Consider the following 19,702-nt stretch of genomic DNA (forward strand, 5'->3'; position numbering starts at 1 on the left):
TCATAATGCCTTACCTTGTTTGGCTATATGGGCAAATTCTTTGTTTCTACAGTTTGTTTTAATACTAAAATGGACTAATAAGACTTCACTTCTACAGCACCTTCCTTCAAAGGATCTCAAAGCACTTTACAAAGGCGGGCCAGTATTATTATAAAGCATGACTACTCTCTGTCCTTCCAACAGCACATCGAGAAGATGTGCTCAAATCGAGCGTCGCACTTCTCTGCAGGCTTGCCGGCAATTTATGGGGTGCTGGCACTGCAACCTTATGGACATCTACCAAAGCTCTAGTTATTGCAGCTGTTTAATACTGTGTGGCATCACAGGGTCCAGAAGTCACTGTGGAAAGTTGGACTCAACGATCCACTCTGCCCTTTGCATCATCACTGGTGCAACCCGGACGACGCCCATCTCCAAACTTCCGGTCTTGGCGGGCATTGCGCCTGCTGCAGTTAGGTGTGAGGGCAAGGCCCTGGCCACATTACTGCGCACAGCTAACTATCAAGACAGCTTACTTCACAATTTAATCTCAAAGCCATACCATACACGCTGGCCAAAGTCAAGATGCCCCTTTTCTAAATAGTTGAGCCTCTCAGACAATACATCAGACACGACTTTTCTAAGGAACAGCAACAGGTGGTAAGGGAATACATTTTGGATCGCTGGTGCATTTCCTAGCAGATAGACAACTCAGATCTGCGTCCCATAGTCTCTCTGGATGATCACTTGCATGCCACTCCGAACAACCATATGAACCAAAAGATCCTTCCTCGCTACAACAAGATATGTTGTGGTCACGGGCAGTTTAACTTGTATCTTACCATTGGAGCTTCTAGAGCTCCCCTTCCTCAAGAACAAACAGCACACCATCTGCTTATGGATTGCCCGCTTGATCCTCTTGATGGTGGATGGATGCTTTTGATGTCTCTGGATGATGCTGCTATGATAGAGATAGATAGATACCAACACCTAATTCATTGTTTGTGCCATCAGAAGCCACACACCAGAAGAAGTATCATTAGTCCCATTTTACAGATTGGCAAATTGAGGCATAGAGAGGTTAGTGGCTGACTTTCTTTCTAGAGATGCTAAGTATCTGCAGTTCCCAGCCATAATGGCCTGCCCAAGATCAAATTGCAATGATTTTGAGGGCCATTGTTGCCCACTCCCCACCTGAGTACATTCAAAGGATTGCAGTGTGCTGCACAAGGACAGGCAAGGGGTCTGATAATGGCTGGAAGTCTAAAGTGAATTTGGCCCAGGGCTCACATGAGAACCTGTTATATAGTATTGTATTTATTCTGTATTTAGAGTTTAACAAGTCATGGTGAAGGTGATCAGCCTGCAGAACGAAAAGGGAAAATGTTAGGAAGAGAAGGTAAGGTGTCATAATGAGTGGGGTGAGGGGTACTTGATATAACTAGAAGTATTGTGCTTTTAGAGAAGACAACATAAATATGGAGATAAAAAGTTAACAAGCTCTGTGAACAAGCCAAAATGGATTTATTTTTCTAGTTGTACTATGGGCGTGATGCAAAACCCACAGAAGCTCAAGGAAATATTTTCACGGATTTCAGCAGGCTTCAGGTCAGGCCTCATGTCTCTCTCTCTCCCTCTTTTTCATGGCTCTTTCAAAAGGCACTCAGGTGAAATACAGGCCTTCAACAGAGCAATAACTACACACGTACACATGTTTGTGAATATAAACACACACACACATATATATACACATACTGCTGTTCAAGGCCAAATCCAGCAACACATTTAAGTATGTGCTTAATGTCTTGCTGGATCAGAGCCGACTGCTGCTACCATAGAAATCAGCTGCAAAACTCTCATTGACCTCATTGGGACCCTGATTGTGCACCATTAAAGTCAATGGGAACAACCCGTGGGTGAAGAATCTAGCCCTAAGGGAATACACTTGTTGATGCAATAAAACAAGTGGGGGGAAAAGATTGTCACCATGATGTGCACCTCCCTGGCCCCCAATAATACAGTACTTGTTGGCTGGCTCATAAGGGTGTAGCTCAGCATTCTCACATATCTCCAGTGTTGTCCATTTCTGATGTACATTTTACACTGGAGCTAAGGCAAGCAGCTGATCCTCAAAGTAGAGAAGTTGATCCACTTCAAAACAGTCGCTTGCTCTAGAAACCACTTTCTCCAGGCGTTCCCGGATCTCATCTTCACTTGCATTCTGCTGTCTTGCTTTCTTAAGATAGCTGTAAACCTTTTCAAATACTTCCGCTCCGAGCTTCTGAATTGCTGATCTACAGATAAATGTCACATAAAAGTTACTCACAAGTTAATCCATTTTACATATTAAAACATCTAGCAAGAGACATTGCTCTGTTAAGTTATTGTAGCTCTCAAACAAAATGGCTTTCAGCTTAAGATCAAAGTGTAACTATGTACATAATTTGCATAGAACAAAGTTCACTATGGAATTTCCCTATGGGCATTTTTAATATGAACAAGAGTCCTGAGATGAAATCCTGGCACTACTGACATCAGTGAGACTTTTGCCATTGCTGTCAATGAAGCCAGGATTTCACTATTAATGTCTAATCTGATAAACTACTTTATAACACATACTACAGTGATTCCAGTTCATACATACATATTTACAACCTCTGGATTTTATAAAAAATACATTAAACAATTTGCCAGTGGCATAGTGTGAACATTCACTATTCATAAATCATCCCTTAAACTCTTATAAAAAAACTGTTGTACAAGATTCAATGAGAACTGAACAGACGTTATTCTTCTACTATAACAACACTCTCCTTTCTCTCTGTACTTCAGTGATGAAAAATACACTCATGGTTACCTAATACTGGTTTACACAAAGATTCCAGTTGAACATTGTAAGATTATTCATTGATTTAAAAAAAAAGGGCAAAAAAATGTAACAATACATATAAAAATCCACAAGTAACAGATAGTGCTATGGTCAGTGTCATGCTACCAATTTTTTAACAAGAAGATTGTAGTAACTTTCCTCTTTAGGCTATCATAAACCCATCTGCGGGGGTGCATGTGTTTGCAGAGGGGATTCTATTCATTTTACCTTTTGAACAAAACAGCCTTCTCATAAAGATGACCAAGAAGGGAGGTAGCACCACTTAGAAAACAAACGTAGCCCTAAACTCTTCAATGAGCTCCATGTGGATCCATTTATAGATTTCATAGGTTCCAAGCAGAAGGGACCACTGTGATCATCTAGTCTGACCTCCTGTATAACACAGGCCATGGGACTTCCCCAGAATAATTCCTGGAGCAGATCTTTTAGAAGGACATCCAATCTTGTTTTAAAAATTGCCACTGATGGAGACTCCACCAAGCCATTGGTAAGTTATTCCAGTGGTTACTTATCCTCACTGTTAAAAGTTAACACCTTATTACCAGTCTGACTTCATCTAGCTTCAACTTCCTGCCACTGGATTGTGTTATACTTTTGTCTTTTAGATTGAAGAGCCTATTGTTAAATATGTGTTCTCCATTATGTATTTATAATCAAGCCTCCCCTTAACTTTCTCTTTATGATGCTACATAGATTGAGTTCCTTGAGTCTATCGCTACACAGCATGTGAATCATTCTCATAGCTCTTCTCTGAACTCTTCAAAATTGATCAAAATCCTTCTTGAATTGTGGACACCAGACCTGGACACAGTATTCTAGCAGCAGTCCCACCAGTGCCAAATACAGCTGTAAAATAACCTCTCTAGTCTCACTTGAGATTCCCGTTTATGCATCCAAGCATTGCGTTAGCCCCTTTGGCCACAGCATCACACTGGGAGCTCATGTTCATCTGATTATCCACCATGACCCCAGATCTTTTTTCAGAGTCACTGCTTCCCAGGATAGAGTCCCTCACCCTGTAAGTATCCTGCATTCCTTGTTCCAAGAGGTATACACTTACATTTAGCCATAGTAAAATGCATATTGCTTACTAAGCAATCCAGATAATTTTGAATCAGTGACCTATCCTCTTCATTATTAACCACACCCCCAGTTTTTGTTCATCTGCAAACTTTATCCGTGATGATTTTATGTTTTCTTCCAGGTCGTTAATAAAATGTTGAATAGCATACAGCCAAGAACCAATCCTTGAGGGACCCCTACTAGAAACACACCTGTTCAATGACTGTTTACAGTTACATTTTGAGACCTCAGTTAGCCATCATTTAGCCATCCATTTAACGTGTGCCATGTTAATTTTATATCTTTCTAGTTTTTTTAATCAAAATGTCAGGCAGTACCAAGTTAAATACTTACAGAAGGCTAAGTATAGTACATCAACACTATTACCTTTATCAAACTTATCGCATCAAAAAGCCAACAAGTTAGTTTGACAGAATCTATTTTCCATACATCCATGTTGAATGGCATTTATTATAGTACCCTCCTTTAATTCTTTATTAATTGACTCCCAATACAACTGCTCCATTATCTTGTCCGGGATTGATGTCAGACTCGCAGACTGTGATGGGATGTTCACCCCACACCATTCCTGAGAAAGCTGAGAAAGGACCAATTAATGAGATAGGCCACACATGAGGGACTTAGGCTGGACAAGCGTCCCCTGATTGGAAAGTGGAGCTCAGTTGAGCAGGAGTAGCTAGGTTAGTATAAAGCCAGGAAGCTGGCAACAGAAATGGTGGCAGTGAGGAAGTCTGCAGCCACCCTCTGCATAAGAGAGGGAAGAAGGGAACCCAGGGAAAGAGAAGCACACTGACTCTGAGGGAAGGGCACACTCAGAAGAGGGAAGGGGTGAGAACAAAGCCTGTGGGAGGTGGCCAAGAAGCAGCCCAGGAAGAAAACAGTGAGGGTGGGGACTGAGCAGACGTTGGCTGCATGTTACAGGATCCCTGGGCTGGAACCCAGAGTAGTGGGCGGGCCCAGGTTCCCCTACCAGCCACTGATAAAGTGGTAGTGCCAGGGCAGCAGGTCCGGAAGGGGAAACCACATAGTGACCTGGCCAGAGAGCTATCACAAAAAGAAAAGCTGCAGCTCTTGGTGCGAGAAAGGGGCCACACAGAGAGAGAGAGAGGACAACAGGAGTGACTACAAGGGGAGGTGTTGGACCTAGAAGAGAGCTATTCCCAGAGCAGCCAGTAGAAGGCATGACCCAGGGGGCGTGAGCACCCTGAGACACAAACCTAAAATTACCTGGGTCATTCCTTTTACCATTTTTAAATATTGGCACAACATTAGCTTCTGGAACTTCCCTGTTGTTCCAAGACTTACTGAAAATCAATATTATTGCTCCACTGAGCTCCCTTAAAACTCTTGGATGTAAGTTATGCAGATCTGCTGATTTAAAACTGTCCAACTTTAGTAGTCATGCAGCGCTCATTGCAGGACTGGGGGCCTAATACAGCATTAAACATCATTGTGCAGAAAGATTTATACTTTGTTCCTGAAAAATATGCTGAAACATACTGCATAGCATCCAGCCTGAATAATTTTAAGAGAGGGCTGAATCCCTCATAAGGGGCCCCAGAAACCACCTCTCCGGGTGCAATCAGGTTCGTTTTTAAAGTAAATAACTGGCAGTGTATTATTTGAGCAAGAGTATGTGATTGTATGAGACTGCATCATAATGCCTCCGCACAGCAGGACAGAGTTATATGAGTTGTGGCTGCATGTGCAACCTTATATTTGTCTTTTCTTTTCTTTTGAACATTGAAGCAGGCAAACTTAATGTTCTCTGAGTTTCTTTTGTTTGTTTTACTATCAAAGTTGCATGGTTCCCCCTTTAGAAGCAATGATTTTCCACAGTTGGCCAAAACAGCAGCTGGCCAAATGGGATTCCCTTGCAGAAATTTGCTTGCATAACCCTTCGGTTAGCAGCAGTTTTATAGTGCAGCCTGTCCTCCCAATGGCATATGTGTATCTTTGCCAGTATTTCAGTAATGAACAGATGCTACTGTTCTAGAGGATTTTCCCCGGAAATTCATTCTGGCAGCCAGGCACTCTTGAATAAGGTTTCTTTATATATCTTGAGGGCTTTATCTGACATGTTAATTTATTTGTCATAAATTGGTAGCATCCATTCTCCTGGGGCCACTGTACTAGTGCTCTCAACCTACCGCTGGAGGGCTGTCATTCATTTGACTCCCCAAGATACCCACATTCGGCACATTTGATGCCCTGTACCTTTTAGTGTTAAAAATTCTTTACAACAGAGAGAAAATATCAAGCGAATGAAAAGTCCCATATACTAAAGAAATGATTCAGAAACCATGTAAAGGTTCTAGCACGAATACATTTTTTGGTGTCCCTCATATTGGGTCTTTGTCACATATTGCACCTGACACCTGCATCTTGGCAATCAGCACCCTCATGGCTTCGGGAACATCTCATCTATCCCATCAATGGTAGGCAGGAGCTGCCCACTGCCATGACAGGACTGAGCATGCCTTTCCATGTTTGCTGTCTCATAGAGGGAGGAATCACAGTAGTCATAGGGTTGCCAACTTTCTACTTGCACAAAACCGAACGCCCTTACCCCTCCCCTCCTCTGAAGTCCCTGCCTCCCGCTCACTCTGTCCCCCCGCCCTCTGTCACTCACTCTCCCCACCCTCACTCACTTGCTCATTTTCACCGGGCTGGCTCAGGGGGTTGGGATGCGGGAGGTGGTGAGGGCTCTGGCTGGGGATGCAGGCTCTGAGGTGGGGCCAGGGATCAGGGATTTGGGGTGCAAGGTGGGGTTCTGGGCTGGGGCTGAGGGGTTCAGAGTGTGGGCGGGGGCTCTGGGATGGGGCAGGTGGTTAAGGTGCGGGGGGGGGGGGGAGGTGAGGGGTCCAGCTGCGGGTGCAGACTCTGGGATGGGGATAAGAGGTTTGGGGTGTAGGAGGGTGCTCTGGGCTGGGGGTGGAGCCGAGGGGTTCAGAGTATGGGAGGGGGGCTCCAAGCTGAGGCAAGGGGCTGGGGAGTGGGAGGAGGTATGGGCTCAGGGCTGGGGGTGCGGGCTCTGGGGTGGGGCCAGAAATGAGGGGTTCAGGATGTGGGAGGGGGTTCCGGACTGGGACACGGAGTTGGGGCATGAGAGGCGGTCGGGATGCAGGCTCTGGGCTGCTCTTACCTCAAGCGGCTCCCGGAAGCAGCGGCATGTCCTCCCTCTGACTCCTACATGTAGGGGCAACCAGAGGGGGTCCACACACTGTCCCCATCCCAAGCGCCAGTTCTGCAGCTCCCATTGGCTGGGAACTGCGGCTAATGGGAGCTACGGGGGCGGCGCCTGCAGAGCCTCCTGGCTGCCCCTATGTGTAGGAGTCAGAGCAGGGACATGCTGCTGCTTCTGGGAGCTGCAGGGAGCTTGCCTTAGCCCTGCTGTGCCGCTGACCAGACTTTTAATGGACCGGTCAGCGGTGCTGACTAGAGCTGCCACGGTCCCTTTTCGACCGGGTGTGGTGCTGGCATGAGGGTTTTCAGCTGCAGCACTTCACATACATGTGAGGCATTCAAGCTCCACTGAAGGTGCAGCTGGTTTCCTTACAAATATTTGTTTAAATGTTCAGAAGCGGGAATCAAACTCCCCTCTTCTATACATGAACAGCGTCAGTGCTAAGCCACACTGCTAGCACCCCTGGTGTTGCTGTTAATCCTAACCTGACAGCACAACTAGCTGAAGAGGCAGGAACAACCCCATAATGTCAGCACTATAATGAAAGGAGAGAGTGGGGGAAGGGCTTTGTGCCCAATATCATGGTACTGTTCAGTGCATGTCCAGAGGACAATCCAACATCACCCCAACACCATGTTATATTAGCATTGAGTACTAAGAGTCCAGAAGGGACATGATTCTGAACGACTCTTGAATTCCCATTTAATGTGAATTCTGGTTTTCCTTGGAAAGCAGTAATGGCTGTTAAAATTATGAAAAGAAGTTTTATTTGCGGTTTATTTATTTTTTCCTGAGTGTAACTGGAAACACTAAGTATCCTCATTAAACTATAAAGGCTTCCCCCAAAATCATAGAATGATGTATTGTAGGGCCTACAGATGGCATCAGCCCCCAGCATGTTTTAAAGGTTCCTTAACTGAAAAATGTATTACTGTTTTGATCTCACACACAACAGGAACCGAACACCTCCGCTCCACTTCCCTCCCTTCCCATCTTGTTCCTTCCACATTATTCATCCCCACTTCTGACGTGCCCTTCAACTCTATGTTGTCTTCCCTGGCTGATTCCTGACACAAGGGATGAGTTAGGAACTGACAGCAGGTGGAGATGGGAAACAGGATAGATAGGTATGGGGCCAGTCTGGTGTCCCCACAGGTACAAGATCTGACTCATCCATGTCGCCGAGAACTAGAAAGCCTCACTCCTCCCTGCCACTGGCACCCATTAATGGAGAAATTAAAACCTTGGAAATTAGCTAGTGCTCAGATGATGGCTATCTGAGGTATAGCTGATTTCAAAGAGTTAAATAGGGTTTCCTTTTGAAAATAACTTTAAACCATCTTCTGCAGCAATATTACAGCACTTCTAGGCATTAACATAAATTAATGAGAAAATATTTTGAAGTAATTTCTACTGCATCACTCCTTTTAGTGACTGCTCTCTTCCTCTTAAAAGGAACATGGTTAATTCTTTGCCCCTCCCATAGCTTTAGAGATGTGAAATGAACTAAATGGGTACCTCAGGAGCCATGCTGCTGCTAAGAAATGTGACCTGTGGACTATATCTTTTCTGTTTAGGTTGACAGAGCATGCAAATTAGCATCCAGGAAAGCTAATCTGTATAAAATTCATACCAATGGGATTAGGCAACAAATGTTGAAAGGCTGGCAACAAAGGAGCATGTGTCAAAAATTTTAACATCTGCTTCCTCGAGAGAAATCATCAGGTGCCATTTGGCCTTGAAATCCTAGGAAAAGGCAGCTGCCATAAAGTATATTTCCTGGGGGTATTGGGGGGTGGGAGGCCAGGAATCTATGCCAGAACATTTACTATCCAACTTCAAAAATCAGGGGTGACTCCTCTGAAATCAAAAGATGTACACTGGTGTAAAAACCAGTCTGACACCAGAATCAAGATCACTGGGAGCGGATATCAATAAGATCCTCATTATAGCTCTGATCCTGTATCAAAGTGTGCTAGTGTTAATTTTTGCATCCATGTCGAGTCCCATTGAGGCACATGCACAGGAGTCTGCACTACATTCGTGCAAGTTGTTACTGCAATTGTGCATTCAAATAAGGCACTTGAGTGTCTAAAGGTTAAATGCACAATTTGTGTGTGCATGTTGGCAGTCATACTCATAGAATCATAGATGATTAGGATTGGCAGAGACCTCAGGAGGTCATCTAGTCCAATCCCCTGCTCAAAGCAGGACCAACCCCAACTACATCATCCCAGCCAGGGCTTTGTCAAGCCGGGTCTTAAAAACCTCTCAGAATGGAGATTCCACCACCTCCCTAGGTAACCCATTCCAGTGCTTCACCATTCTCCTAGTGAAACAGTTTTTCCTAATATCCAGCCTAGACCTCCCACACTGCAACTTGAGACCATTGCTCCTTGTTCTGTCATCTGCCACCACTGAGAACAGCCTAGCTCCATACTATTTGGAACCCCCCTTCAGGTAGTTGAAAGCTGCTATCAAATCCCTCCTCACTCTTCTCTTCTGCAGACTAAATAAGCCCTGTTTCCTCAGCCTCTCCTCATAAGTCATGTGCCCCAGGCCCCTAAATAATTTTCGTTGCCCACTGCTGGACTCTCTCCAATTTGTCCACATCCTTTCTGTAGTGGGAGGCCCACAACTGGATGCAGTACTCTGGATGTGGCCTCACCAGTGCCGAATAGAGGGGAATAATCACTTCCCTCGATCTGCTGGCAATTCTCCTACTAATGCAGCCAAATACGCCGTGGTAAAAAGGGCACACTGTTGACTCATATCCAGCTTCTCATCCACTGTAATCCGCAGGTCCTCTTCTGCAGAATTGCCACTTAGTTAGTCAGTCCCCAGCCAGTAGCAGTGCATGGGATTCTTCCATCCTAAGTGCAGGACTCAGCACTTGTCCTTGCTGAACCGAATCAGATTTCTTTTGGCCCAGTCTTCCAATTTGTCTAGGTCACTTTGGACCCTGTCTCTATCCTCTAGCATATCTACCTCTCCCCCCAGCTTAGTGTCATCCGCGAACTTGCTGAGGGTGAAATCCATCCCATCATTCAGATCGTTAATGAAGATGTTGAACAAAACCAGCCCAGGACAGACCCTTGGGGCACTCTGCTTGATACCGGCTGCCAACTAGACATCAAGCCGTTGATCACTACCCGCTGAGCCTGACAATCTAGCCAGCTTTCTATCCACCTTATAGACCATTCATCCAATACATATTTTTTTAACTTGTTGGCAAGAATACTGTGGGGACCATATCAAAAGCTTTGCTAAAGTCAAGATATATCATGTTCACTGCTTTCCCCATATCCACAGAGCCAGTTATCTCATCATAGAAGGCAATCAGATTGGTCAGGCATGACGTGCCCTGGGTGAATCCATGTTGACTTATTCTGATCACCAGGGCTGGCTCCAGGCACCAGCGCAGGAAGCAGGTGCTTGGGATGGCCAATGGAAAGGGGCGGCAGGTCCGGGTCTTCGGCGGCAATTCAGCAGCGGGTGCCTCAGTCCCTCTCAGAGGGAAGGACCAGCCACCAAATTACCGCTGAAGAATGAAGCGGCACGGTAGAACTGCTGCAGAAGTGCCGCCGATCACAGCTTTTTTCTTTCTTTTTCTTTTCTTCTTTGTCGCTTGGGGTGACAAAAAAGTTGAAGCCGGCCCTGCTGATCACCTTCCTCTCCTCCAAGTGCTTCAAAATGGATTCCTTGAGGACCTGCTCCATGATTTTTCCAGGGACTGAGGTGAGGCCGGTCTGTAGTTCCCCGGATTCTCCTTCTTCCCTCTTTAAAGATGGGCACTAAATTTGCCATTTTCCAGTCATCCGGGATCTTTACCAATCGCCACAAGTTTTCAAAGATAATGGCCAATGGCTCTGCAATCACATCAGCCTACTCCCTCAGCACCCTCAGATGCATTAGGTCCGGCCCCTTGGACATGTGCATGTCCAGCTTTCCTAAAGAGTCCTTAACCTGTTTTTTCACCACTGAGGGCTGCTTACCTCCTCCCCATACTGTGCTGCCCAGTGCAGCAGTCTGGGAGCTGACCTCGTCTGTGAAGATGGAGGCAAAAAAAGCATTGAGTACTTAAATTTTTTCCACATCATCTGTCACTAGGTTGCCTCCCCCATGCAGTAACGGTCCCACACTTTCCCTGACCTTCTTGTTGCTAACATACCTGTAGAAACCCTTCTTGTTACCCTTCACATCTCTTGCTAGCTGCAATTCTAGTTGTGCTTTGGCCTTCCTGATTACACCCTTGCATGCTTGAACAATATTTTTATACTCCTCCCTAGTCATCTGTCCAAGTTTCCGCTTCTTGTAAGCTTCCTTTTTGTGTTTAAGCTCACCAAAGATTTCTCTGTTAAGCCAAGCTGGTCGTCTGCCATATTTACTATCCTTTCTGCACATTGGGATGGTTTGTTCTTATGCCATTAATAAGGCTTCTTTAAAATACAGCCACCTCTCCTGGACTCCTTTCCCCCTCATATTAGCCTCCCAGGGGATCCTGCCCATCAGTTCCCTGAGGGACTCAAAGTCTGCTTTTCTGAAGTCCAAGGTCTGTATTTTGCTGCTCTCCTTTCTTCCTTTTGCCAGGATCCTGAACTCAACCATCTCATGGTCACTGCTGTCCAGGTTGCCACCCAATTCTACTTCCCCTACCAATTCTTCCCTGTTTGTGAGCAGCAGGTCAAGAGCATGGCCCCTCGTTGGTTCCTCCAGCACTTGCATAAGGAAGTTGTCCCCAACACTCTCAAAAAACTTCCCAGATTGTCTGTGCACTGCTGTATTGCTCTCCCAACAGATGTCAGGGTGATTGAAGTCCCCCATGAAAACCAGGGCCCGTAATCTGGAAACTTCTGTTAGTTGTCACAAAGGCAAAGGGGGGTATATGCACACACATACATTTTGCACACAACTGTGGATCTTGTTTCTGATAATCTGGCAACCAGTGTTGTTGCATTATTATTTCACTCATTTGCAAGCCCAATAATTCTCCCCAGTAATGGTGTCATCCCTTTATTTTTCAGCCAAGTATCATTATTATTATTTGTATTAGCATAGCACATAGGAACACTAGTCATGTGCTAGATGCTGTACAAATGCAGAACCAAAAACATTCCCTGCCCCAAGAGATAACAAAGCATTAATAACCAAGTGCTATTAATGAAGTCTTACATTAATAGGCTTTTGTTACTTTAACAAAATATACTGGGCCGGCTCTCCACCTGGCATAAATGGGTGTTGCTCCATGGAAGTCAATGGAGTTAGGCCAATTTACAGCAGTTGAGACTCTAGCCCAGTGTTATGTTTACCAGTATACTTATCTGTGAAAACAAATGTACAAAATAGAATTTATGATGCAAGGTCTTTACTTTTTTTTAATGTGCCAGTTCACTTTCTTACTAATTCACAACATGTGATAGTTTGCAGTGGCTCTCTTTCTGGCATGAATGTGATTCACCAGTATTCTACAGTATATGAATGGTGTAATCTCAGCAGTCTGTGATGTTTACAAACCTTCTCCCAGGCTAATGTGAAATTTGCCACTAGTCAGCCTGTGAATCTGTATCTTGGCTATAGAAAAAGGCTGTGTTACTACCTGTCCATTAACATTTTCCTGCTGGTGTGGAGATCAATTACAATATATCTACCACTATGTATCACTGACAAAAGCCGCAAAGTAAGATTAATGCTTAACCTCAGCACTCCTCTGTGGGTGTTAACAGCTGGGCTAATATTGCTCAACAGCTTGTCACTGTGTGGCAACTATGGCAGACATCTGCAGCTAAGGGGTTTTTCAGCTTCTTGCTTCCAAATTTCATTTAGCATCATAGCAACCACTGAACCGCATTCTCCTTTCTTCCTCCACCAGAAGAATGAGCAGCATTGTTTGCTTCTAAAAACAAAGTAGTTTTCACCAATCCCTTTAAGAAACTGTATTTTGGGTTACTAGCCTATATATTGTACTGAAGTAACAATATGAGATACCAGAATAATGAAACGGGAATGAACGTGCTTATATATTTGCTAGACATCAAAAATAATATTTCATCTATATCATACTAGCGAGCATTCAGCACTGCTCCTGAATAAGTTGTAGGAAATTCAGTTATTGTAAAATGTAAACTGTATTCATGTCAAATTCCATGTAAGCATTAAACTGCCGCCTTGGCATAGAAAATAAAAGCACTCAGCTGATGTTTATTTCTGTAGATGCAATGTTAGAATGCAGCTTGGGATCAAATATTAAAATGTATCAATAAACATTTTAAAATAGGGGCCTGGGCTAAATCAGTTAAGGCTCATAGATTCATAGGTTTTTAAGCCACCAAGCAAATTATTGGTGCCACGGAAGCCAATACCAAGCACTTCATCCCATAGAACATCCCTAACTCAGGGCCCCATCCTTCACCTACACTAGTACAAATTAGGTACATAATACCAGAGGACCAACAAGTCTCTAATGAACCTGAGTCCCCTCTACTGGTACGGCACAAGAGAATTTCACAGGCACAGATTGCCTCTCCAGTACTGACTATAAAACAGGCTCTAGCCCCAAACAAAAAAAGCTGTGTGTATGACCAGCATTAAAGGGAACGTCTCCCTCACAAGATGCACAAAACTGAAAGCCGAGGGATTTGGTTATTACAAGGAAAACTGGTCTTGAACTAACAACAAAGAGAGGGGAGTCATGATGAAAGTGAAAACTCCCGCAAACTATATAGACTGTTAAAGTGTAGTGCCAAAGGGCAATATTCCACCAACTTGTACTATATATAGCAAAAACTGTACTGAAAGCGATCTAAAATACTAGTCACAAAAGTCTACAAGCTAAGCTGAAGGAGTGCGGACACCAAAGCACTCTGTCTCAGGTAGGATGACCAGACAGCAAGTGTGAAAATTCGGGATGGGGGTGGGGGGTAATAGGAGCCTATATAAGAAAAAGCCCCAAATATCGGGACTGTCCCTATAAAATCGGGACATCTGGTCACCCTAGTCTCAGGCCAAGGGCAGTAAGAAGAAACTCAATTGGCCGTTGGTCCTGCCCCACCCCAAAGTTTCTACCCTTGGAATGAGGCATGAGGCTTGTCAGGATATGCATGCAGGCCAAATGGACACGACTAGCAATAAAATCTCCAATATCAGGTGTGGGGGGTGCTTGCACACCCAGCGTGGAATATACCCCAGGACAAGCACTCAGGAACAAAAGGTTGTGTGGGAATGACAAGAAGATACTATTTAATAGCAAAAAGAACAAAACCTTAATTGTGGAAGATTAGCATCTACCTTCATCTTCAACGCCCAGTGGATTTTGACTTTCATTGTTATTGTCGAGTGAAAATTTCTTCACATGATATGATAATTTTAATAATACATCCTTAATAACTTCATAATTCCTGCATTATGGCACCATAACTTGATAACACACAACTCTCTGATGCCCTGCTTGAACGACCTGTGAAGTCTAAAGCATATTTGGAACAAATTTTCCCATGGGGTGAGAAGGAATATATTATTATATAAGGCTTTCGACAGACAGCTGGAGAATAATATCAATATGATTCTCCAGTGGATTTCATTAACTGACTAAAATGAATTTGTAGAACAGTAATTGAAGCTGACACCTGCTCTTGAAAGGAGTGTGAATTGAAAGCTAACTGTGCTACTGCACCTACTATTGGCAGAGTCCTGAATTCTGAGATTATAAAACACTCATTGAAAAGACACAATAGATCTTTATTTTGTGCTGCATGCTCCACATCCAGTGCTGAGGACAAAAAATCATTTAACTTGTCCTGCCATTTGATTAGGCCACGTGCTGGACTCCAGATCACATACCAATGATTTCGTCTCATCACCTCCTACCACAGACTTGTCATTTAGGGAATCTGTTCTCCCCTTAGCTCTTCCCCTTTGGAAAAGTACTAGTAGAAACTCTAAGCCAGATATTTCAGTACGTTTTAGCTTCTTTGTGCTGCCATGTACTTCCAAGGTCTGTTTGGGTAAATCTTATAAGACTCAGTAAAGTACTCAGCAAAGTACAGACATAAGCAAATACATGAGAGAGAGGGAGAGCGCATGTGCTCATGTACATGTGTGGTGGAATAGCTCCAGAGTGAGATTTAATAATGATGGATAAAGCTGCGTGTCTGTCACGGAAGTCACAGATTCTGTGACTTTCCATGACCTCAATGACTTCTGCAGTAACTAGTGCTGGCTCAGGGGCTGCCCAAGCCAGGGAGTTCCTGGGCCATCAGCAGCAGTTTGGGTGTGTGGGAGGGGACTCAGGACTGGAGTAGGAGATTGGGGTGTGGGGCGGCACTTAACTGGGGGGAGGGACTCCCCGGCTCCCAATGGCATGTTCCAGCAGCTCCTAGGTGGAGGGGCCGGGGGCCCCACACGCTGCCCGTGCCCGCAGGCACTGCCCCAGCAGCTCCCATTGGCTGCGGTTCCTGGCCAATGGGAGCTGTAGAGCCAGGGCTTGTGGCGGGAGCAGTGTGCGGCACCCTCCTGGCTGCCCCTCCCCATAGGAGCTGCAGGGACATGCCTGTCGGAGCCGGGTAGGGAGCCTGCCAGCCCCGCCCCCCCACACACACTCCCCGCAGCACCAGCAGGGGTCCCAGGCCGCGCACTGCCACCCGCTCCTCCTCCCCCAGCACCAGTGGGGTTCCCGGGTCATGCACCACTGCTGCCCACCGCCCCCCCGCAGCATGGGTCCTAGGCCGCATGCTGTTGCCCGCCTCCCCACCAGCACCAGCGGGGGTCCTGGGCCACTCCCCAGCACCCACAGCACCCTGGCCTGCCCCTCAGAGTACCCGTGGCCCCCTGACCCAAGTTATAGTTAGGGGTATATAGTAAAAGTCATGGACAGGTCACAGGCTGGTGAATTTTTGTTTTGTTTTGTTTACTGCCTGCTAAAACATAGCCTTAATGATGGATAATAGTAAATTTGTGTTGATGGACTAACAGTTCAGTGAGACACTGTTTCTACTCCCTAAATGTGTTGTACACACCTGACACAGAATCTCTGTCTGAATAGCAGTGATTAATATTAACAAAGTAATTAAAAAAATCAGTAAAGAAAATGGTCAATAATTGATTAACATAATACATTGTATTCCAATGCTTAGATATAAAAGCACTGAAAGCAATTATCAGTCTGTTCTAGTGCTGAAGAACACTGCAGTAAGACTACTAAACTGTACCATATACAATAGGTAGCATAACTGTAGCACAGAAGACCATGGGTAGCTCGTTAGAATGTTACTTTTTCAATAAAGATTTGAAAAAGATATTACCTCACCCAGCTTTCTTCAGATGGGTCATTTTAAGTGACTGCCCATTTGTTGAGCAAGAAAAAAGATTATATATAATCTAATGGACCCGGGAATTTCACTCATGGGGTCATTTCAATCAGTCAGTATTTCTCTATTTTCTAGATTTAGTTGAAACAATTGCTAATATCCAGGTCCTTAGTAACGCCTGACACAGTCCAGAGACTTAAAAAAAAAATCAGATGACAGTCCCCAGATTGCAAACTGTTTCTAAACCTGCTGACATTCTACGGCCTGGGTAAAATTAATTTAGTAAATATTTGGGCATTTAGCACGGTCAGTGTACAAAGACTTCCTAGATGTCAATACAACAGCATCCATCTCTGAGCTAGATGAAGCAAAAATTCTCAACATATTAGATAGATTCTTGACCCAATTTACTTTGCCTATTAATGTCTGTTGCATTTATTATACTAGAACAGACGCAGATATGTCTGAATAGTAGCTTCCTTCCATACACCACACAATTACTGCTTCTTGAACCCTGAAGTGCAATGGTTGCCGTTAAAAGTCAACAATTACCCACAATCATCACACAAGATTTACTTAGCCCTGGTCTACACTACGAGTTTAGATAGAATTTAGCAGCGTTAGATTGATTTAACCCTGCACACATTCACATGACAAAGCCATTTTTGTCGACTTAAAGGGCTCTTAAAATCGATTTCTGTACTCCTCCCCGACGAGGGGATTAGCGCTGAAATCGACCCTGCTGGGTCGAATTTGGGGTAGTGTGGACGCAATTTGATGGTATTGGCCTCCGGGAGCTATCCCAGAGTGCTCCATTGTGACCGCTTTGGACAGCGCTCTCAACTCAGATGCATTGGCCAGGTAGACAGGAAAAGCCCCACAAACTTTTTGTGTCTGTCGGAGGAGGGCCAGATTTACACCTTAATGGCTTACATATTCTGTACTATGTGCAACAAATATAGCACAGTATGACAATTAAAATATATTGTGTTGAATGTACGAGAAAAAGAAACTGATTTTCCTTTCAGAAAACACTGTAGTATTAGACAACTTAGTGAACATATCTATGAAAGACAAAAATGACAGAGCAAATAGGAATGCATTTGTAGTCCTACCTGGGCTCTGGCGAACAAATGAACAATATTTACATTTTAGCTAGCTAAATTATTTTTGTGCACATCTGTAAATCTTGCAGGGTCAGAATGTTGGGTTTACTAAACATTGCAATGATATGTTAAATGGCACCGTATTGAAATAGACTATTGTTAATGATGTGTGAAAACATTCTCACATTTGCAAAATATTGACAAAAATCAACTCTCTTATTAAGCTTTTTCAAGCTTGAAATCTGAATAGCTCAATCTGTGTATTATTGTGCATGCACAGCATGAGAAAAACAAGGAAAAAATCCATGCTTTTTATGCAAAATAAGATGTAACAGCCATATAATTTCCTTAATGTTGTGAATGTTATGGGCTACTTGACATTTCTTTAAAATGAGCCTAATGCATACTTGTAATAATTTGTGCTATGTACATTAGTGGAATGTGATTAATTATCAAACTGAATACAAATGATCTTGGGTATTTAATGCAGGTTCAAGCTCATCTTTCTCTATAAACAATACATGTCACAATAAAGAATTCAAGGCAGCAAAAGAGAGTGAAATATGCCATTGGTCTACAACGCTTAGCTCAATTAAGAAATTTAAAGGATCCGAACAAGGTTTTTTTTACACACACACACACACACACACACACACACACACACACACACACACACACACACACACACACACACACACACACACACACACTTATTGCTTTCTTTTAGAGGTTAGAATGTGTTTCTTGTTAAGAGTCCCCGGACTCATTTAGCTCATTTTATTTCCCCAAGAAAATGTACTAAGGCTTAATAGTGGTTTTTGGCACTGTGGTTAGTAGGATCTCTAGATCTTGTGCGCCTCTGACTACTCTGATTGCCATCTTCACTTATTTTAAATTTACTCATCATGAATTTAGTGCTGGCGAAAACTGTGGAAGTGATAGCCCTATAAAGTGACGTTCTCGCTTTATCCACAGGTATAGCTCAGAAAGGAGCAATGTAAGCTTCCCTGCCTTGCCCTGAGGACAGTCTCCAGATAAAAGGATGACCTGCAAGAATGGTCCCTACAAGTGAGAGTGCAAGTTCAGTCACTGTGCACATTTAGTGGCTGGTTCAGCAACGGACTTAAGCATATCTGTAGCTTTAAGCATGAGTAGTCTGACTCAAGACAAGGGGACCACTCCTGTGCATCAAGCTATGAACACGCTTAAATGCTTTGCTGAACTGGAGTTTTATTCTTTAGCACCTCTCCTGAGAGAGCAAGCAAGGGGGTTAATTAGTACCCATTGTGCTGGTACCCTTTGTACTAAGGACTAGCAAAAGGACGACCAATTCACTTAGCCTACAGAGCTGAGTGATATATATTGGGGGAGCAGTTCAGGAATGCTTTAAGTACTACGGCCCATATTATGTGCCCGATCAAAACTCCACTGAAGTGAATGGGAGTATTTCCATTGAGTGCACTGGGCTCTGGAGTAGATTTGTATTTGGTACAAAGGTATGTGATTTCATTTTCCAAAATCATCCTTCTGGAACCATCCGGGAACATCATATTCACATAACCAAAAAAGACAGAAACTTGTCCTGCTTGTGTACAGAAACGGGTAGCTCATTAAGTGCATTTACATGAGAACCCCTCAATCTACCATGCTTTATTACTTCGAACACAGTATAATAATTAAAACTGCAGATCAGTTCCATCCCTTATTAAACTCATTCAGTTTTTTCAGTATTTGCCAATGCTTCCTGCTAAATAAAACAAAAGATCACAAACTACATGTCTGGTACTATTTATGGGTTCCTATTTATACCAGTGGCAGATGCCATAAAGCTGAAAAACAAGCTAAATGAAAGGCATCCCTCTGCATTATTTGGGTGCACAGAAGGAATAGTCTTCACATTTTTAAAGATGACGTAATTTCAAACTCAAAATACAGACTGTTTTTCCTGTTGAGCAGGAGGATAAAAATTATACCTGTAAATGTAAATCCTGAGGTGCATTAATTCTGTTTCCGTCGCTCTGTGTGTGACACTGCATGTATTCAACAGAAATGGGGAAGTCTCTGGTAATGCATTTCCTTCTAGAGAAAACTGGAATTAATCAAGCGTTTTGATGTATTTCTTGTATAGGGGCTTGTCATCAGGTCTGGTCTGTGA

General features: G+C 43.9%; 1 protein-coding gene across 5 annotated transcripts in view; it reads right to left on the minus strand.

The window, feature by feature from the left end:
- Positions 1-1,484: 1,484 nt before the first annotated feature.
- NEK11 (NIMA related kinase 11) overlaps positions 1,485-19,702 on the minus strand; it is a 176,090-nt gene continuing 157,872 nt past the window's right edge. For 4 of the 5 annotated variants that reach the window (XM_054019724.1, XM_054019727.1, XM_054019723.1 and 1 more), the window contains one exon: positions 1,485-2,273. In XM_054019724.1, the coding sequence (XP_053875699.1) occupies positions 2,078-2,273 (196 nt within the window). In that variant the 3' untranslated portion in view covers positions 1,485-2,077. The remainder of the gene's footprint in view (positions 2,274-19,702) is intronic. The other variant, XM_054019725.1, reaches the window with a different exon arrangement.

The sequence above is a fragment of the Malaclemys terrapin genome, chromosome 2, assembly GCF_027887155.1.
Source record: "Malaclemys terrapin pileata isolate rMalTer1 chromosome 2, rMalTer1.hap1, whole genome shotgun sequence".
NCBI classification, from domain to species: Eukaryota; Metazoa; Chordata; order Testudines; family Emydidae; genus Malaclemys; species Malaclemys terrapin.